The 21,218-nt window shown below is 55.4% G+C and overlaps 1 protein-coding gene across 1 annotated transcript in view; it reads left to right on the top strand.

Annotated features, from left to right (window-relative positions):
* Positions 1-3,760: 3,760 nt before the first annotated feature.
* The window catches only part of NIBAN2 (niban apoptosis regulator 2), a 50,270-nt gene continuing 32,812 nt past the window's right edge, over positions 3,761-21,218 (top strand). The window contains 1 exon segment of the mRNA XM_032865915.1: positions 3,761-3,979. Coding sequence (XP_032721806.1) covers positions 3,925-3,979 — 55 coding nt within the window. The 5' untranslated portion in view covers positions 3,761-3,924.

Raw genomic sequence — 21,218 nt, 5'->3', positions numbered from 1 at the left:
GTTGCTATGAGCATCTGATGGAACATTATCTTTTGAAAATCCTTACAATTAGTAATTCTTCCAATAAAGAAGTCGTGAGGGCTGTCGGATGAGGTAGGGAATGCCGCTGGCGTGATACCTGACAGGTGGCACGAGGTCCGTGAATGGTGGCTATCCATGGATCGTCATCGAATAGGCTTCCTCTCACCAATCAGGTCTCCAACTGTCATCTCCCAGACTGTCTTCCTAGGTGGCACCCCTACTCCGTCACTTTAATCCCTCATTCCATTTTATCTTTTTTTTTTTTTTTTTTAAGATTTTTATTTATTTATTTGACAGATCACAAGTAGGCAGAGAGGAGGGCAGAGAGAGAGGGGGAAGCATGCTCCCTTTTGAGCAGAAAGCCGGATTCGGGGCTTGATCCCTGGATCATGACCCAAGCCTAAGGCAGAGGCTTTAACCCACTGAGCCACCCAGACGCCCTCATCCTTTTATCTTAATGCTTATCCTTTCTGAATCATCTTGTTTACGTACTGCCTTTCTCCCTCCAGCATGAGAACATAGCTCCTCCAAGGGCAGGAATCTTGACCACCAGGGACACTGATGTAGCCCCAACACCTACAATAGCACCTGACACACAGCCAGAGCTCCATGCATTCATTTATCGTTTTAAAATCAACTTTACTGGGGCGCCTGGGTGGCTCTTTAGGTCCAGCATCTGCCTTCAGCTTGGGTCATGATCCTGAGTCAGACTCCCTGCAGGGAGTCTGATTCTCCCTCTCCCTCTGCCCACCCCCATACCAAATAAATAAAATCTTTAAAAAAAAAATCAACTTTATTGAAGTATAATTTACATGTAACAAAAGGCATCCATTTAAAGTTTTATAGTTCAGTGAGTTTTTTGTTTTTGTTTTTTCGTGTTTAAGTTTATTGAATCCAGCTGATTTTTTTAAGTAAGCTCTATGCCCATCGTGGGGCTTGAACTCCGGACCCCAAGATTAAGAGTTACACATGCTACCAACTGAGTCAGCCAGGCACCCCTAGTTTGGTGAGTTTTTACAAACAGGTACTCCTACATTACCAGCAACCCAGTGAAAGCATAGACCATTTCCAACCTCCCACAAAGTTCCTGTCTGGCTTTTTTTTGCAGTCAATTCCCCTCCACTCCACCCCTAGGTAAAATGTATGTGTGTGTGTGTATGAACTGAATGAATTTTTTTTAAGATTTTATTTATTTATTTGACAGAGAAAGATACAGCGAGAGAGGGAACACAAGCAGGGGGAGTGGGAGAGGGAGAAGCAGGCTTCCTGCTGAGCAGGGAGGCCGATGGGGGACTCCATCCCAGGATCCCGGGATCATGACCTGAGCCAAAGGCAGACACTTTACGACTGAGCCCCCCAGGTGCCCCTGAACTGAATGAATTTTGAATTGGAACTGGCCCCAAGGTTTGGGGGAAGCTATTCACGTATGCACACAGCATTTTGTAGTTTAAATGCCTTTCTACTTTCATGGTCTCATTTGCTTTGCACATATGAGGCCATGGATGCTCAGAGGCACTAGGTGACATATGACAGGGGGGTCTCCAAAGCCAAGAAGTGGGGGAGGGGGCGGCTGCTGGGCTAGGGGCCTGGCATTCTGGGCAGTTTGTGGGTACTCCAGGCTGACAGTCCCGGGTGTGCCATAAAGGCTGGCAAAAGGCTGCTTGGGGCCCCACCTCTGGCCCACGCGTCCAGTATGACTGGGGAGGTGCCCTGGGGTGTCCAGATGCCAGCTGGCTCCTCTTATCTCCTCAGGGCAAGCAAGCCTTCCCAGTCCCTATAGTTTGGGCTGTGGGGAAAAAGAAACAAGGCTAGTACCCTCTCTTGCTTCTGATTACTTCTGTCTGGTTGCTCAGAGAGAACAGACACTGGGTATCAGGAGACTTGACTTCTGGCTGGGTTCTGCCTCTGCCTTGCTGTGTGACGTTGGCTAGTCACTTTCCTTCTCTGGGCTTCAGCCTTCAGCTTGACTTCAACTGCATCTGATGACTAGTGCCTGAATCCGTACTGCCCTTCAAAGACTGGTCTCTGCCCGTGTTCTCTCCACTCCCTGGAATGCTGTTCTCCAATGTCTGTTGTCAAAATTCTGGTTTTTCTACTTGTAGTTCGGGTGCTAGTCCCTCTGTGATTGTCCTCAAAATGGAATGTTCTGCTCCTTCCTTAAGTTTCTATAAGCTCTCAAGGGCAGGGACTGTGATGAACAATGAGAGAATGGTGGGTTCTATTTACTGAGATGACCAATCCTGTGCCAGTCACTTTGTTATGTGCTTTAATCCTCACAACAAAGTGTCCTTATTTTCACTTGACAGATAAGGAAACTGAGGTTCAGAATAATGCCACTTGTCCTGGGTCACAGAGCGGGTAGGACAGCTTGGGCAACTTCTCTTCCCCCAACCCTAGCATTTTTTTTTTTTTTTAAAGTACTGTACACCCCAGGTGGGGCTCAAACTCATAACCCAGAGATTCAGAGTCCTCTGCTCCTGGGACTGAGCCAGCTAGCAAGCCATTCCCCCCACCCCCTCCCCACCACGCCCGCCCCCCCTCATCCCAACCCCGCATCTTGCAGAGGGCCCTACAAACAGGTATTTTTCACTTGTATGCTGAATGACCCGTAAGCCACTGGCGGCAAGAATGAGTGCCAACGTCACATTAATCAACTTCAAGCCTACCTTTGGTGGTGTGGACTGGACTGAAGTATCTATGCTCAGAAATGTTAACTTTTATTACCACCATTCTTTGCCTTTGTCACACCCACGGTAAGAACTGCCCAATCACAGGGTGGGATATATGGGTGGCGAGTACTCAGTCCCCAGGCTAAGCAAGCAGAAACTGCATGACCTTTGGGATGCAGGAAAGGGAAGTCTGAGCATCCGCGGCCAAGGAAGGCCTCTGCCACCCCAATTCACGATTTGGGGGATCCCTGATGTGAACCTGTTTCCCCTCCTGGCTTGAGCGGTGTCCAGCGTAGCACTGGAACACATTCCTGGGGTACCCTGGACCCACCCATGCCCAGCCCCGCAGGCCCGACTGATACCCATGCAGGTCCGTGGGATTTGAATCTTTTACAAACTGGAAAGTTCTATTGTTTTTTCCATTCCTGACCTGCCCTGTCCCACAAGCCACCTCCCCGAGTAAAATACTCATATGCTGAGCCTGAGGAATGTCCGCCTGACACTGGCACCCGGGGTGACTCCTAGGCCCCTAGCCCTCCCTGCCACCTCCCCTTTCCCAGCACTATTGCGCAAGACAGGCGGGCACACCTTCTGGGGCAGGTCGGATCAAGGCCAGGAACTTCCTGAGAGCGGGAGGCGGCGGGCGGGGGCGGGAGGAGTGGGGTGCGAACGCCAAGTTCCCGCACCTTGGCCTTGGAGTCCCCTACCCGTTCCCCACGACCTGCTCCGCGTGATTCTCTCCCCGCGCGGCTAGGGGAGGAGGTGAACCCAGGCTGGAGCCCCCCAGGGCGCTCCCCGTTCTTTAGATGCCCCCATCAGCCCCATCTCTTTCTTCGGCTCGGTCTGGGTCCGGCGCGCCCCTCAGGGCGTCCCTCCTCGCTCTCCCTCTCTCCGACGGGTCTTTGTCCGGGTCTCGCCCGCAGTCCCGGCCTCCCCTGGTGCCCCGCCCGCAGCCCTCCTGTCTGCGGCGGCGGCGGGGGCGGGGCTCAGCTCGGGGGGCGGGGCCGGGCGGGGCGGGGCGCGGCGCGGCTGGGTTGCTGCGCGGCAGGCTGGGCGCTGGGCGGAGGCGGCCGGCGGGATCTACGCGGCCGGGCTGAAACGCGGGCAGAGCAGAGGCCGCAGCGAGGGACGGCGGGAGCGGGCCGGGCCGGGTTGCATGGCGCCAGCGACGTCCTCCTGAGCGGCGCGGGCAGCGACGGGCGGCGGGCGGATCGGGCCGCGGCTCTTCCTCGCCATGGGGGACGTGCTGTCCACGCACCTGGACGACGCCCGGCGCCAGCACATCGCAGGTGAGTCCCGCGAGGTGCAGGGCGCTGGGGGGTCCCGCGGGGAGCCCCCGGGCCACGCCCCCAACCCGGTCGGTCGGCGGCGCAGGGGCCGGGACTCGGGACAATCAGGCCCCGGGCAAGGCGGGAGTGGCTGGGGACCAAGTCCTGCCTCCGAGCTTGTTCCCTCCACGTTTGGGCGCTCCTTCCTGCCCCCTTTGAACTCGCCCTTCCCCCTCCCGAGGGAAGTCGAACCTCCCCGTCCTCCACTGGAACCCCCTCCGAGCCGGTCCCTTCGAATCCCCCCAGCACACGACCCCGATGGACCTGTGGCCCACTCCGCCAGCGTGTCTTGATCTTCCTCCCTCACTGTCCGGGTCCCCACCTCGTCCTGGCCCCAGCCCTAGTACACGTGGCTGAGGCTTCTAGGGACAGGCCCATCCATGCCTGGGCTGAGCCTGTGGGGTGCACAGGACGGGTCGGTCAGAACCCCTGCCCTTTGACTCGGGCTCAAGCAGGATTCTCCTGCCCGGCAGGCGTGTCCAGGGCCGGAGCCCAGCCTCCTCAGCCCCCTCCTTCAGCCAACCCTGCTCCCAGCCTGTCACCACACTGTGGCTACTTCTCAGAAGGTCGAGGAAGCCCCAGGGTAGCAGCAGCTCTGGGGTCCCTCCTCCCCCTACCCTGGAGAATGGAGAGGTGGGGTGAGAATCTCAGACTGCCTGGGAAACTTCGGTTTTGTGGTTCACCTCTCCTGCCCTGGGTGAGGCTGCCTGGGTGGAATCCCAGCATCTGTTTCCCAGCCGTTAGGTCGTAGGGAAGTCTCTTAATGGCCTGGCACCTCAGTTTTCTCCTCTCTGAAATGGGGTGAATAATTTCTTATTAATGCGTTGTTGAGAGACTCTATTTCATGTAGCTTGCTTAGCGCAGGGCCCCGCATGAAGGAGGCACCCATGCCTGGGGTGCTGGTCTGCTGGGGTGTGGGGTGGTTGCAGCTGATGGAAGGAGTTATCTGTTCCCTGTGTTGAATTTGCCACTCCCTGTCCAGTGAAGCCGGAGCACTGTGTCTACCTCCATGTGTCTTGATGTGTCCTGCGGTCCTGTAGCGTTTCAGCAGCGGTGTTCTGCCTACTTGTACTCCTTGAGAAGAGGGACCAGGTGTCCCTTAACTCTGTGTCTCCAGGACCCCACGGTTGAGGACAGAGAGGGTTCTGGGGAAGGCTTGTCCAGTGACTGTGGCACTGGGCCTGGAGTTCCCCCTTTGAGCCAGGCCTGGGCCCTGGGCGCGGGGTGAGCGTGAGGTAGAAATGAGTCAGACCCTCTCCAGCCCCAGAGCAGCAGGGGGTTAAGTCCCGGAAAAGCCTCCTTATAGGACCGGCCTGGACTCTGGGAGGAGGAAAGCCGGGCGGAGTCTTCCTGTCCCCTCCCTGTCGGTGGCAGCCTCCTGGGGCTCTGTAACAGTCCATCCATTCACGACCTCCTGTTGGGGCCCCTCACCCGGCCTGGGTGGGGTGTGCTGCTCCTTCTTTGGTGGGTTTTTCCTTCCCCCACACCCAGCTCCTGCTCTCCCCCTTCTTCCTACCTCCTGGACTGCGAACTGCCAGCACCCCCACACCCCCCCCCCCATTTTACAGGGGTGGAGACTGAAGCCACAAAAGGTGAAGTGTCCTCTCCTGGACAGGGTTGGGTTTGTTCTGTGGATACTAGGCTGGGTGGAAGAGGGCTGTGCCCACTCAGCCTGCTGGCCCCTCTTCTCAACACTTCAGGGCTATTAATAACCCTCTTCAGATGCCTCAAATTCCTGGTCCAGGCTCACCTGGGGGAGCGTCTCAAGTCGGGGTTGGGAGGTTGGAAGCCCAGCAAAGACTCTAGCCCCTTCCCAGGGAAGCAGGCCACCTTAGAAATTTCTTCTGGAGGGAATGAAGGCTAGCCTTTGGCACCCCTGGCGATCTGTGCACCCTTCTCACCCCACCCAAGGAGTGGTGAGCCCTTTTGTGCCAGACAATTAAGATTCCAGAGCCCTCCCTACCTGGGGCCACCCCTTTGGAGACGTCAACATTTGGGATGGCCCTTCCCACAGTGCTCTGGGCTCCGAGGCCTGTTGGGGTTCTGTGGCTTGGTGGGCGGGCGGCTTCTGCAGCTTCGTGCCCACCCTGCGCAGGTGAGCAGGTGAATACCAGCCGGCAAGTCCTGGCAGAGGTCAGGCTCACTCTTGCCCACTGTGGCATTTTGCTGCCACGGTGCCTTTTCATCCTGGGATTTCAAAGCCCCTGGCAAGCAGGGACTTGTTCTCACAGTAGCAGCCTCGTGGGGCTGGTGGCAGGATTAGTCCCTCCTACTTTTCCGGAGGGAGCTTGATGGAGGAAAGAGCCCTGACCTGGGAGCCAGGAGGCCTGGGTAGCCTCAGGCAATCCCTTACTGTCCCTGGGTCTCTGTTTCCCTAGCTGTGAACTGAAGGCTGTAGGTGACCTGATGGCTGAATGAAGTCCTTTCTGGTTCTAAGAGTCTCAGGGTCCCAAATTTTCCCCATGAATCTCCTCCAGATTTGGGCCAGCTCGGGCTTCCGATACTGACTCCACATTCTGTTAGCTGATATGAACTTGGGCCAGCATCTTAATCTCAATTTCTTAATCTGTAGAATGGCAGTAATAGTAGTTTCCTGCTGGGCTCTGTCTGTTGCAAGGATTTAATGAGATAATGCTGGTAAGACTAGTGCCCAGTGCTTTGGGGTATAGCAAGTGCTTAGCAAACAGTTGTCGTTTTTATTCAGAATGCTCATTTATTTTATTTTATTTTATTACTTTTAAAGATTTTGTTTATTTGAGAGAGAGAGAGAGAACAAGCAGGGGGAGTGGCAGGCAGAGGGAGAGGGAGAAGCAGGCTCCCCACTGAGCAGGGAGCCAGATGTGGGACTCGATCCCAGGACCCTGAGATCATGACCTGAGCCGAAGGCAGACGCTTTACCTACTGAGCCACCCAGTCCCCTGACAATTGTCATTTACTCTGTCATCGATTCTCCAGTGGGTGAGGAGAGTGGCCAGGTTTTGGAGTCCGAAGGGGGCGATTGTCACTGTGGTGTAGGCCCTGTTTCTCTGAGATTTGTCCGGTCCCTGCTGGTTCCTCGGATACAAGAATCAACCAGGGTTTTCAGAAACCTTGAAATCCACGTTCCTTGTGCACTGAGAGATGTGTGACATGGATGTAGGCTATCTTGAGTGGGTGTGGAGGGCTGTGGTGGGGCCCCACTACGACTGGGAAGGAGCTAGGACATGGGGAGGTGGGGGATTAGGCCCACCCCCACCTCCATCTGGCCCAGAGGACAGGGCTGGGATGAGAGAGCGGCAGTGTCTGGGTGGCCCATGTTGGTGTTCTCTGCCCCCAAAGCTAAGATAGAATAAGTGAGGGAGGATCTACGGCCATACCACCCTGAATGCGCCCGATCTCGTCTGATCTCGGAAGCTAAGCAGGGTTGGGCCTGGTTAGTACTTGGATGGGAGAAATAGGTGAGGGAGCGAGTTCACAGTTGCTCCATAGGGCCTGGGTGCTGTGCCCTTGGCAGGAATCCTAGGATTGCCTGGGGCGGGGGGGGCCCTTCTACCTCTAGGACAGCCTTGAAGGACTCAGCCCTTCTGGAAATTCTGTTAGCCGGGATGAAACTGTGGGAGCCGAGGGACACCCCCCCGCCCATCACTGCCAGGCTCACCTTTCCCTTGCTAATTCTTTTTTAAATAGCAGCTTTATTGAAACATAATTTACCTGCCAGGCAATTCACCCACTTAAGTATCCAGTTCATTGGGTCTTGTGTGTGTGTGTGCACGCGTGTGTGAATTTTAGAATGCTTTCATCGCCCCAGAGAGAAACGCTGTGCCCATTAGTGGTCACTCCCCTTCCCCCAGTCGCCCCCCCGCCCCACCGTGGGCAGCCACAGCTCATGTTGGCTGGTCACACAGGTAATGCGTGCACGAACCATGTAGGAATGTAAGGTGAGAAAGTGTCCTCTGCTTCGCTCCCACCCTTTGGGAGAAACCACTGGAGTTTGGTGCGTCTCCGTGTCCAGATCCACGTCTCTGTGGACACACGTGTTTAGCTCTGGGTGTATGAGCTCCGGTGGTATGTCTCTGTGGCTAGACTTTTCTTTCACTCTATCTGTTGCAAACATCTTCCATGTCGGAGCCCGTGAGTCGGCCCCGTTCTTCTACAGGTTTCCTTCTGTGCGTGGTGCCGTTTATGTGCCCATTCCCCCCACTAAAGGACACTGGGGTGGCTTACAGTATTTTGTAGGAATTTGTGGCGCTGCCCAGACCTTGCATGCATCCCGGGCCAGGTTCTGGGGGTCAGAGAGGCCTCAAAATGGAAGTCCAGGGTCCCATTGTCATGTAGTGAAACGGAGCCTTTTCGAGCCTCTGAAAAGGCTGTAAACGGTTGGAACTCCCTCCCGCTGGTACAGCATAGCTCAGTAGGAAGTGTGATCACCCTTTCTGACAGCTGGATATGAGAAAAAGGGAATCTCGTTTATTTATTGAGCAAAACGAATAACGCCTTTTTCCGAATTGATTTTGCAAACCTACCTCTCCACATTTGGGAAAGGGCTGTGGGTCTCCAGCGTGAAGGGAGGTAGGAAGGTGTCCTCTTTCGGCCACCCTGTCCTCCAGGTGCAGGGCTTCCTAGTCCTCGCCCTGGGGCTTTGCAGGGAGACCAGACTGGCTGGAAACAGTGCCCAGCCCCAGCCCTGCCTGGGCCTCTGCCCCTAGCCAAGGTCTGGGTCAGCCCCTGGGGGCGAAGTGTCTGGGGATTCTGTTCTCTTGTGTCAGTCTAAGAGAACGTGCCTTTTGTTGGCGTTGACCCTGTCCTCCCCCTCCATCCAGCCTCCACTCTATTCCTTTCCCATCGCTGGGCCTGAGCTCTGGCCTCACCCCACCATCCTTCCCCCACACACAGCCAAAGAGACCTTTCGAAGCCCAAACTGGGTCATGGTCCCCGCTGCCTGAGGAATGAAGTTTAGAGACGGGGATGGGACTCACCACCGCCCTGCAAGCACCGCTCCATTTTTTAGCAGTATTTCTTTCTTTCTTTCTTTTTTGCTTTTTTTAAGATTTTATTTCTTTATTTTTACAGAGAGAGGTCGCAAATAGAGAGGAAGGTGGGGGCGGGAGTGGGTGGAGAAGCAGGCCCCCCGCTGGGCAGAGAGCCTGCTGCAGGCTCAATCCCAGGACCCTGAGATCATGACCTGAGCCAAAGGCAGAGGCTTAACCCACTTGAGCCACCCCAGCACCCCCGTTTTTTAGCAGTATTTCTCCTCCGTGTTTATTGTTCTACATTGCTGAGACCATGACTCAATTTTTGCTTGCTCCTTTCACCAAACGACTTACAATAAACATCTCTCCTGGGTCTCTAGAATCTCCCTGCGCCTAGGCATTCGCAAAGGCTGTGTCGTGTTCCCCCAAGGCCACATCCGTACAGACATTTTTGTAGCCTTACCCCTAATGCTGGTTTCTGCTATGTCCCACAGTGACTGGACATTTTGGTTTTTTGAGGCAAACTGAGTCACTGTATTTGTTTCCTTTCCTGCTCAGGTCAGCTGCCCTGCTGAGGACAGACTCATGCCCTTGACCTGCTCCCCCCCAGCCTTGCTTCCACCAATCTGGGAACCTGTAACACCTCTGAGTGTCTTTCCAGTGGGAACAGGTTCCAAGGGGCTGTCTGTGAGCAGGGGACAGGGGCTGATGACATTGGCCTTTGGGTGTGTGTGACTATGTAAGTCTGGCTGCTTCTCCCGCCTGTGGCCTGCAGGGACTCCATGGATGGGTCTTCTGCGAGAGGGTGGTGGCTGCTAGAGCAGGGAGGGGCTGTATCAGGCTCTGAGCAGTACCTGTAAGATTAGCAATCCTTTAACTGAGCATTTACTCTGTGCCGGGACTTCCTTTGCCTGTATTATCTCTCTGAATCCCTACCTTCGGTGCCCTATCCCAACATTTAAAGGTAGGGCAGGGCAGTGGCAGGTCCAGACATGGGAGTCCAAGGCCTTAGCTGTTAGAACCATGCTCTGCTGTGATGAGATGGTTCCTGGTGCCTGGATTGGGCCTGAGGACAACGTGGAAAAGGCCCCAAAGAGTGGCCAGCGGTGGGGAGCAGAGGGCCTGGGAGGGGAGGGGAACAGGGCCGCATGTGTCAGAGGCTCCCGTGGGCTGCACAAATATATCCCTCCCGACGTTACTCAGTCTGAGACTCAAGTCACTCTTGGCCAGTCCCGTTCTGCGTGGCCCCCTCCTCCCCCGCAGGCTCAGCCCCTGACTCACTCCCCGCGGGCATCAGGCAGCAGCTTGCGGTTGCAGACATTCCTGAGCCCCTGAGCCGCTTTTTCCTTCTCCCCTGCCCTGCCCCCATCCACTTCCCCGCCTGAGGTCCGGAGGGTTTTTCTCTAGATAGTGCTGCGCAGAGCTTTAAAGAAAGAGGAAGGCAGATCCCTAGCTTTCAAACCCTGCCGGGTGGGACAGAACCACGCCCCTCTCCTGGTAGAATCTTAGGGCCTGAGTCACAGAAGGGCTGGAATCTTCTGATGGCACAGATTTAAAACTGGAAGAACAGGAAGTGCCCACCTCGGCAGGGCACCCGGATCCACCCCCTGGGAACTGTCCAGGTTTAGGGATGCGCTCCGTGTGGCCTACAAGAAGTGAAGGGACCTGCCTGGTGACAGAGTGGATGGTGAGTTAGAAGCGGGGAGTCGAGAGGTTTGAGGCAAGGCTCTGCAGTCAGACTGCTTGGGTTCGAGTCCCAGCTTTGCCCCTGGAGGGGCTGGTCATTTGGGGCAAGTCAGTTACCATCTCTGACCCTCTGTGTCCTCCATACCAGAGAATGAGAGCACTGGCTTTTTAGGGCACAAGGTCAGGAGTGGCGAGCTCTGGACGGTACAGCATACAGGGCCAATGGGGGGCGAGGACACGGTGCTCTTAGGAGTGTGGCCCTTGGGACCCGTGTCAGGTGGGTCCTGTGACCATAGACACCTTTACCCTGTGCCATCGACCCCAGGAAGGAAAGATAAAAGAGAAAGACACCCACCCCTTGCCCGGCCATGTGTGTCTAGAGCTAGGCCTGTGGGTCTCAAGCCTGGTCCCACTAACCATTTGCTGTGTGACTCTGGACCATGGAGGGGCCTCTCTGCCTTTTCTCCCCATCTGTGACCCAGGATTGCCTCATGAGAATTCTCTGCCACTGAAAATCTTTTCTTTTCTTTCTTTTTTTAAAAGATTTTATTTATTTATTTGGGACAGAGAGATACAGCATGAGCAGGGGGTAAAGGGCAGAGGGAGAGGGAGAAGCAGGCTCCTCACTGAGGAGGGAGCCTGAGGTGTGGCTCAGGACCCCAGGATCATGACCTGAGCCAAAGGCAGCTGCTTAACTGACAGAGCCACCCAGGCGCCCCTGAAAATCTTTTCTTAGGGGTCTCAAGGTGACTTCCAAAGGCAGGGCTGGGAGGGTTTTGATGTTAGGAGTCAAAGTGGAAGATCCCTATGGTGTGCCCGGGAGACCCCACAAAGGTGTGATGAGCTCTGCCCCTGGATGCACTTGGGGCTTTCTTTCTTTTCTTCTTTCAGTCTGTAGCTACTGAGCTCCTACTGTGTGCCAGGCATTGTACTGGGCACCGGGGACATGCTCATGCATGCTCTTCCATGGCTCTTGCCCACGTGGAACTTTCTGGCTGGGTGAGCAAGGAGTGTTCTCAGAAGGGTGGATCTTCTGTGGGAAGGTGTGAGAGGGGGTGGCTTAGTGGGGAGGGGAGGGTTGAGGTGACATGGGGGGAGCCAAGGGGCTGGCCTTAGAGGAGAGGGGACTGTGCCCTGAGGGTCCTAGGGAGACTTAGGAGGGAGGGTGAGAGGAAGAGAGCCCAGTGGTGAGGGATGGTTTGGACCAGTGTGATGGTTGTGGAGCACGTCAGGGGACAGTGTATATGGGGGACACAGAGCAAGCAGGCCTCTGTGATGGTGATGTGTGAGGCTGGGGAGATCTGGTGTCCCCCCTTGTCAGCCCTGTGCGGTTGGTAGATCCCGTAGGTGGTTTCATTAAGGCAGCCAGTGGTCCTGCAGCCTCTGTTCCCATTCCTCCGATGACGGGAGACTCACGGCCTTCCTGCGGCTCTGAGTATGAGAATCTTCTTCCTTTCCAAGGACAGAGCGGGAAGAGGGCTGGGTCTGGATGCCAAGGACCTAGTTTTTTTTTTTTTTTTTTAAAGATTTTATTTATTTATTTGACAGACATCACAAGTAGGCAGAGAGGCAGGCAGAGAGAGAGAGGAGGAAGCAGGCTCCCTGCTGAGCAGAGAGTCTGATGCGGGGCTCGATCCCCGGACCCTGAGATCATGACCTGAGCTGAAGGCAGAGGCCTTAACCCACGGAGCTACCCAGGCACCCCAAGGACCTGGTTTTGAGATCCTGCCTCAACTACCCTGGCATTTGGCAGGTGTCTTCCCTTCTCTGGGTCTCAGGTTTCTTATCTGTGAAGCGGGCATAACGGTAGCCCAGACCTGCTAGGTTGTGAGGGATCGATGAGTGATGTGGGTAGAGCTCTTTGCGTTAAGAAAACCCGGCTTGTGTTGCCATTTGCCCTTGCTGTGTGTATGGTCCATGATAGGACATTGGCCCGGGCGTCCCTCCTCTCAGTGCGATCCAAAGTGCAGGGCGTGGGCTCCAGCGGGTAACTGGTCGCCCAGCTGGGGCAGAGGAAGAATGAATTGTGGTCTGCAAAGTGTGAAGCCCGCTCTCCCACCCACATATCTGTGGCCAAGCCGGTTGTAGCAGCTGTCCAGCCTCCTCACGCCTCATGCCAAACAGAGCTGTTTGTGTCCAGCCAAGTTTGTTAAGCCAGAATCTTCTGGAAGAAGTGTTCTTTGGGCAGAGGACTACACACTCTTGTGCCCCACCCACATTTAATCACCCTACCTGCTGGCAGCCATCTGTGGCTGGGAGGTGAGAGCCTCAGGGCTGGTGCTAGGTGACCTTTGGCAGGTCCTTCTCCCTCTCTGGCCTTGCTTTGCCTATCTGTGTAATGGGTCACTAGGACAACCTCGTGCCCTTCTAGCTCCGACCGCTTGGAGCCTGTGGGCCGTGGGCTGTGTTGAAGGGGAGGGTGTGATATTTATTGCGTGATGCCATCTTGCAGTGGAAGGAAGCGCTCTCTCTCTGAAAGCTGTCTCATGCCGGGCCTGGCTGTGGTGGTAGGGATGAGGCGCTGACATGAGCCCTGATCTCACGGGACTCATGCCAGCCACAAAGTTTCCATCAAGCTGGATGTGATGTGGTTTTCTGTTGCAAAGACAGAGGATCTTTATGTTTTCCAAAGTGCATATTGGTTTAAACCACTTGGTCAGCCCAGCTCAAGAGGCAGCATATCTGGCCTTGACTGAGAGGCAGCTGGCTTCTGCCACCAAGAGCCCGTGGCCCGGGGCAAGTTGCTCTCCCCTTAGAGCCTGAGCTGTCAGTAAAATGGGAAGGTGAGCCCTGCCTCTGGGGTGTGAAGCTTCTGGGAGGCAGTTGTCCCTGGCACGTGGAAGGTGCTAGGCGAATGGCGGTTCCGTTTTAGCGGACTCTGGTGGGTGGGATGGGGAGCTGTCATTTGCCCTGGCCTACGGGGATTTCGGGGGTGACGTGGACATCCAGATGGGGAGGGAGCTGACAATTGTCCTTCTGTTTCACTTTTTGTTTTTGCGTTTTTGTTTATTTTTTGGAAGGGTTCCCTAGTGGGAGGTGGGGCGGAGAGAAGAGAGAACAAGGCTTCGACTTTGGGAGGCTGGGCTGCACTGGGCTGGCTGGGAAGGTTTGCCTGAGGTTTGCCGGTGGTCCCCTTGGGCCACAGCTACCCCTTGGGCCACAGCTCCCCCTTGCCCTGAACTTCGAGCTTGCTGATGGGCAGGGTCTGCTTTTTCTTTTTCTGGCCTAGACCCCTCTTCCTCCTCGCTGGGAAGAACCCTTTGCTATCACCTACTTTTATTCATGACTGAGTAAAACCGAAGCCCAGAAAGAGCAGAGGACATACCTAGCGTGTCAGAGGCTGCAGGGCTGGGCGGGAACGTAGGCCCCCGCCTCCTGCGGAGTGTGCTCCATCCCTATCCCTATGGACGGCCCCAGACTGGTCAGGGAAGGAGTGGTTGGCCTGGGTGGGGCTGGAAAGGTTATAATTTTGAAAACCGAGTAAACAAACAAGCCCTCGGTGAGAGAGAGGCAGCCCTGTGCTAGCCTTACAGATAGGCCTGTGTCTGAGGAGACAGCCTGGGCCTGTCCCTATACAGACAGTGAGGTGTTGTGGTGGATTAAAAAAGGCAAAGCTACCCTCCCCTCATGGCCCCACTCCCATATTTAAGGCTGCCGGGAAGTGGGGAGGGGGGCCGCTGCCCAGCCTGGCCACAGGACAGCCCTCCCGGCTCAGCCCAGCAGTCACGGCTCCTGGGTGACTTTGGGCAAGGGGCTCCCTCTGGGGCCTCATATCCCCCGTCTTGAAAGTGCAGCGATCCCTTCTCTTCAGGAGGCTGGCGAGGGTGGGAGATGATTTGAGCAGGGTGGTTGAGCCCTGGGAGCCCGCTGTACACTTCTTTTCTCTGTGGCTGGAGGCGGGGCCCCTGCTTGGAGCAGAAGGGTAACTTTCTCAGTGACCCGAGAGTCAGCCTGCTCCTGGGAGACAAACTTACAATCCGAGGCAGGCCAGAGCAGGCCGCTCAGCTCAGCTTTCCTGTTTTCTTGTTGAGATAGGGGCAGAAGCCGAGAGGAGCTACTTCTAGGCCTTGCCCTGCTGTCTGGGGGCTGGGCTGCCTGTCTGGCCTGCAGCCCCCCAGGGTGGGGCCCAGCACACTTCCTGTGAGATTAGGGGCAGAGCCTCTTTGCTCTCCTTCCCTTTTCCTACGTCCCCACTGTGGCCTCTAGACTCTAGCTCTGTGCCCGGGAGCTCAGTGTAGCCTCCATTCTGAGCCTCTGTTCTCCCCATGGTGCAAGGAAGGGCTTGGGTGAGAACCTCTGGGAGGCTCTCTGGGTCAAGTTCCAGACTCTGAAAGGCCTTGCAGGACCCATAGACCACCCCCAACATCCCCCCTTCACCCCTCAGCCAGGAACACCCTTCCCTGGGCCCCGCCCATGGCCAGTTGGCTTGGGGTCCCTCCCGCAAGCCCCTCCTCAAGCAGTTGTGGTAGATTCTCGACCATGGTATGAGGACCGTGAGGGTTCAGTCACCATGGGCTCCCTTGAGGTAGACAGTATGGCCTCACAGGGCAGAGCGTGTCCCGCCAGCGGTTGGCCAAATGCCCTTAGGACAGTTGTTTGCGTACTTTGTGCCTTGGAATCATTAGCTGTAAATTGGGAGTAATAATAATAATACTTCTCTGGTTAAATTACATTACGTGTGTTTATAAATTGCATTTATGCACCCTTTAACACAGTGCTAGGCGCAGTAAATGCTCCATAATCAATAGGCAGAATGAATGTGTATTAATTTGTTTTCATTCCCGAGCAGCGACTGAATGGTAAATGTCATTATGAGGTTTACAGTCTTACAGCAGAGGGGCCCCGAAGCTGTTTGGGTGAAGGTTCCGGTGGGTGGAGAGGGTGCCTTGGGTGGGGGGGTCGAGGAGGTGGGGCAGATGCGGGCAGGTTTGGAGCCCCGGCTGGTGGTGACTTCCCCTCTGCCCATCTGGAAGGAGCAGTCCGGGTCCCACCACCGCTGTGACCACAGGCCTGGAGTGCGTGCGGCGGTGCATGGGCTTCCTTCCTCCAGGCGTGTATCCCTCTCTGTCTGACTCATGCCTCTGTGCCTGCCTTTTGTTCTTGTCCTTGAGCCCCTGGGGGTGAGGTCAGGAGAAGCAGGGGCCTGGGTATTCCCTGGTGGACAGGCGGACACTCTCTGCAACACCCCCCCCCCATTTCATGCAGTGGAGGGGACACTGGGTCCTGATCCTTGTGGTGCCCCTGCCGACTCACGGGGTGTCAGGAGCCGAGCGTGCGTTGCCCGGTGGCTTCCTCTGTGCTTGGCACCCGAATCGAGTTTACCCAGGCCCTGCCCGTGTGGCGCTCAAGGCTCCGCAGGAGAGACGCATTCAACCAACGGTTACCAGTCACTCATTAATTACTTATCAGAGGGCAAATTGTGACCAAATGCCGATCCTCCTCGCCAGCTCACTGGCGTGCCGGCCCCGTCGGCTCTGCAATGCCTCTCATGTGCCCTCCGGCCACAGATGAGGAAGCAGGCTTCTGTGATTGAGGGATCCTCCCAGTTCCCTTTCCTTCTTGGTGCCTCAGTTTCTTGTCAGGAAAATGGGTCCGAATGGGAGAGGTGTTGCTGCTGGGTGCACACGGGGCCTGGGCTGTGCCCTGGGTTTTAGGATGATCAACACCAGCCTCAGGGATTGCATAGCTGCTGTGCTGTCCTGGCTTTGTGGCCCCTAGAATCCTCCTTCTGAGCATCCCTAGATAGAAATAGGGGGTACGGAGGCCACCATGATGGAGGCATTGTGTCCTCTAAAGGCTGTGTGGGCAAGGGCTGTCTGGGGAGGGTGATCCTCCTCAGGTCTCACCACCAGTAGGAGCAATGATAGAAAGATGGCCCCAAGTCCCTGGTGAGCCCTGGCCGGCCATTCTGCACCAAGAATTTACCCGAAAGTAGCCAGAAGGTTAGATTACGTTACAACTTCCGTTACAACGGGATAAAAAAAAGGGGGAGAAACAGTGTCTATCCACAGGTCATGTTCAGTGGACCAGTAAGAAGCCACTCACTGGCTGGACTTCAGAAAGAGGCTCCCCCTCTGCTCCCCCAGGTAGCAATAGCAACACGTTTGCTGGGCACTGCTCTCTGCCCCCCTGGGGAGGCACCTGTGGCCGTGGATGGCAGAGCAGGTGGGGGTTCAAGCCAGAGATGGTGGATTGACAACACAAACGGGGTCCCTCTTCTGTGCCAGGCAGGGAAGGTTGGTGTGGGTGGAGCTGGTGAAGTGGTGGGGAGTCAGTGGGTGCCTGTCCAACGGGGACAGTCTGCTACCCACCCAGCCTCCAGCCCGCAGGTGTCCTCACTCTTAGTTTCACCAGAATGCTGCTCTGGGCCCACCAGGTGACGTGCGGGGTATGCCGGCTGCCCTGGCTGTAGGCTGCCGGGGGATGTGTGGGGCACGCGGGACTTGAGGACCACTTTTGGCTACGTTTGGGGCTTCCCTCGGGCCGTCTTTCTCAAGACCTTAGCTCGCCGTGCCTCAGTTTCCCTAACCGTAAAGGCCATACGCAGGTACCATCCTGTGAGCTTTATGATGCCATGCCCAGTGCCTGGCACTTAGTACCCTCAGAAGAGGTTTCTGCCCTCAGGGCCCAGTGCCCCCACCAAGGGAGTCTTTGCTCTTCAACTCTGAGCTTTCGCAGATCTCCAGCTCTTGTTGGTGGTGTTATATAGGCAATATCTATGATCAAAGAAAAATTAGAAAATAAATAGGAAGGAAATGAAAATCGCCAATAATCCAAACCACCCAGAACTAACGATTTTCAGGTGTTTCCTGATGCACAATCAATAGTGGGTCCTGGGCGTCTGCAAACGTGCCGGCCCCCGACAGTGAGTCGGCTGCTGTCAGAATATTTCATTATGCCCCAACAGCCTGCGATTTAAAATTTTTTTATTAATTTTTTAGTTTTTTTATAATCATATAATGTATTTTTATCCCCAGGGGTACAGGTCTGTGAATCTCCAGGTTTACACACTTCACAGCACTCACCATAGCACATACCCTCCCCAGTGTCCATAACCCCACCACCCTCTCCCGACCCCCCCTCCCCCCAGCAATCCTCAGCCTGTTTTGTGAGATCGAGTCTTTTATGGTTTGTCTTAAAATATATTTTTTTAAAGATTTTATTTATTTGTTTGACAGACAGATACCACAAGTAGGCAGAGAAGCAGGCAGAGAGAGAGGAGGAAGCAGGCTCCCTGCTGAGCAGAGAACCCGATGCGGGGCTTGATCCCAGGACCCTGGGATCATGACCTGAGCCGAAGGCAGAGGCTTTAACCCACTGAGCCGCCCAGGCGCCCCTAAAATATTTTTTAAAAATTAAAAATTTTAATTATTTTTTTATGACAGAGAAAGAGAGAGAGAGAGTGTGCACACACGAGTCGGGGGAGGAGCAGAGGGAGGGGGAAAGGGACAAGCAGACTCTGCGCTGAGCACAGAGCCCAACACGGAGCTTGATCTTAGGACCCTGAGATCATGACCTGACCTCAAACCAAGAGTCGGAGGCTCCACCAGCTGAGTCCCCCAGGCGCCCCCCAGGTAGTCTGTGTTTTTATTTGCTCAGCCAAACTCCCATTCCTGGGCATTCCGGTCACTTCTGTTTTTCATCAGTGTAGACAGGGCCATGTTGGGGAGCCTTAATCACTTCTGTGGGATTAATCTGTCGATTGCACATTGTTTGAGGGCCTGTTCCAAGCAGGCCACGTGTGGGCTGTGGGTGCTGGATGGGGAGGCAGCCGTGGTCCTCACCCCCTCACCGGCCCCTTTCTGGGAGGACAGACCCGACATGGGTTGGGTTCCTTAGCTGAGGTGGGGGTCGGGGTGTCTTTGGGAGCTGGGGAAGCAGCAGTAACCCAGACTCGGAGAGGCAGGGTGGGCTTGTTGGAGAAGGGGGAGTCTGGGTGGGGCTGGAAGGGTGATGGAGGAGGAGAGGGTTGTAGGCAAAGCAGCAGGACTGCAAAGTCCCAAAGCCGAGAGGGAGATAGGTCTTTGGGGGAACCAGAATTTCCCAGAAATTGGCAGTTTTGCTCTGGTTCTTGCTCCCTTAGGAGCCGCTGCACCAGGCACCATACCTCGGTATTGTTATACAAAGTGCTGGCACGTCTGTATCTCCCTGGGGCTGGGATCTTCTAATGGGGGACACAGAGGCAGGGTCATGTGCCTGCCCCAGGTGAGACCCAGGCCTCCTGCCTCTCTGAGTGGTGTTCCCACTAGCCTGGAGCGCGCCCAGGCAGCTAAAATGAGGGACCTCCTCAGCTCCGGTTTCCCAGGCCCTTCGCTGGTGCTGTATCATTTGACAGAATCTGCTGGAAGAGGAAACGGAGGATCCCAGCTTAGGTGACTGGGCTCGGTTTGTGTGATGGGGGTGGTGACCTGGTCTGCAACTGATATGTGACCTTGAGCTGGCCTGGCCAGCTCCTGACCCAGCCCTGGCTGTATTGAAAGTGTCCCATGGCGATTGGAGGGCCCCTGGCTAACACTTCCCCTGGGGCCAGGAAGGATCTGTTCCTAGGCCTGAGCTGGCCCTTCCGGAAAACCCTGTTCTCTGCCTGTGTCTTAAAATGCCTGGGAGACCCAAGTTGAGGCCCTCTGGTGTCATCTCACAGGCAGGGACAGATATTTATGTGCTGGGTGCTCTGTGTGGTGCTGGGGGTACATTGCGAATGGGACAATCAAGGTCTCTGCCCTGGTGGGGCAAAATGGACACGGGGCGGTTATTTATTAAGTGAAGTTGTGCTGATGGCTAACAGGGCTTCTGACCCGAATTGGGGAGTGACTGTGAGGGACAGTCCTTTTCAGTATTCCCGCCTGACAGGTGGAACTTGGATCAGTTTGATCAAGCCTGCACCCCGCCCGTGGGGTCCTGTGTGGGGAGGGAACACTTTCTCAGGTCACAGCTGGAGGGGGTTAGGGTCTTGCGGGTCTAGTGCAGAGGAGTTCCGCCTCTTCCCTGGACAGACAAGATGGCCAGGAAGGGTGAGGGACTTGCCCAAGGTCAGGTGGCAGGCAGGTGCCCAGCCTCGCGGCCCGCCATGTGTATCCCTGCATCACTGGCTGGAGCCTGTGCCTGGAGCCTGTTCGTCACCACCTCCAGGAAAGACAGTGAGCCTGTCCGCAGCTCCCTTAAGGGATCCCAGGAAAAGCAGCCGTAGAACTTGCACCTGCTGGCTGAGAGCAGTTTCCCATGCGGCACGGATGGGGTCAGGCAGGCACCTGGAATGAGGAATGCGAGGCTGGCAGGGCCTCCCAGGGGATTTGTCCTCATACCTTCCCCTCTGGAGCCTGAGGAGACTTGTATCTGGTGACCCAAGGGTGGCGCAGGTCCTTCCTCCTGCTGGCTCAGAGGCAGGCCCCCAGGAGTCTTGTGATTTGAATAAGCTTTTCATCTTCTATCTGCATAAAGCCTGTCCATGCTGAGGGACCCTGGCGTTCCAGCCCCGGATTGGGTTTCCTTCTGGCCCAGCAGCAAGCCCATGAGTGAATTTTCATATTGGCTCATCTTCCTCCTTCCTTTCCCCCACCCTTGTCTCCCTTTGTGTCTCCCTCCCTGGCTTTGAGAAGGCCGGTGCTCTCTCCTGGCCCCCACCTCCCTTGCTGTCGGGGACCTGGCTGGTTGCGGGGGGAGCCCGCAGTGTGTGCGCGTGCACTCATGTGTGGGGGAGAGATGGCCGGGCAGGGGGTATTCTGGATCCCCAGGCAACTTGGGAAGAGCCTGACTTACATTTGGGGAGAAGCATGTTGGCATCCTGTGGGCCCTGGGCTAATGCAGTGGGGGGGATTTGTGTCTCAGTTTTTTTTAGCACTTTTCCAGAAGGGTTGGGCCCCAGTCACTGGCATTAATGAGTGATTGGTTCTCATTGGAACAGCTGCTGGGACTTATTGGACTCTTACCAACAGTTAGGCAGAGTGCCAGACACTTCTCATGCATCGTCTCATTTTGTTCCCACAGCTTCTCTTCGAGGTGTGTTATTTTTCTCCCCGTTATTGATAAAGAAACTGAGGCTTGGGAAGTGACAGGAGCAGAGCCGGTCTGTCTGGTCCCAAAGTTTGTGTTTTTACAGCTCACCTTCCTCCTGTTGACAGTCTTCTCTACCCGCTCCTTATGGCCGTCCAGCCTCTGCTTGCATACTTCCAGTGACAGGTAGCTCTCTATCTATTGGGATTACCTCTCCCACACGGGGCATTTGAGATAGAAAGCCCTCTCTGGAGTTATGTCTTTGCTTGGTCGCTTGAGAACAGGTTCCAGTTGGGCTGGGATGTGGCTATGGCTCAGTTTCCCCAGCATCTGTTTTCCCAGGGAATTTTCCAGCTTTTTTGTTTGGGGAGAAGAGCTAAGTCCTCCCTCCTTTCTCTTAGCAGCCCCTACCTGGTACTCAGCCCTTTACATGCCGTTCATCACATACTGAGCAAGCCCGAGCAAACTGGATGTTGAAACTCTAGAGGTATTTTCATTAGCATTGATCGGGACATCTCAGTCAATGCAATAAGACAAGAAAAAAAAAAAAAGAGAGAGAGAGAGAGAGGTATAAC

This window comes from Lontra canadensis, unplaced genomic scaffold, assembly GCF_010015895.1.
Source record: "Lontra canadensis isolate GAN:19392208 unplaced genomic scaffold, GSC_riverotter_1.0 scaffold30, whole genome shotgun sequence".
NCBI lineage: Eukaryota > Metazoa > Chordata > Mammalia > Carnivora > Mustelidae > Lontra > Lontra canadensis.
Note: the sequence above shows the minus strand (reverse complement) of the source record. Positions and strands in the feature narration are given on the sequence as shown.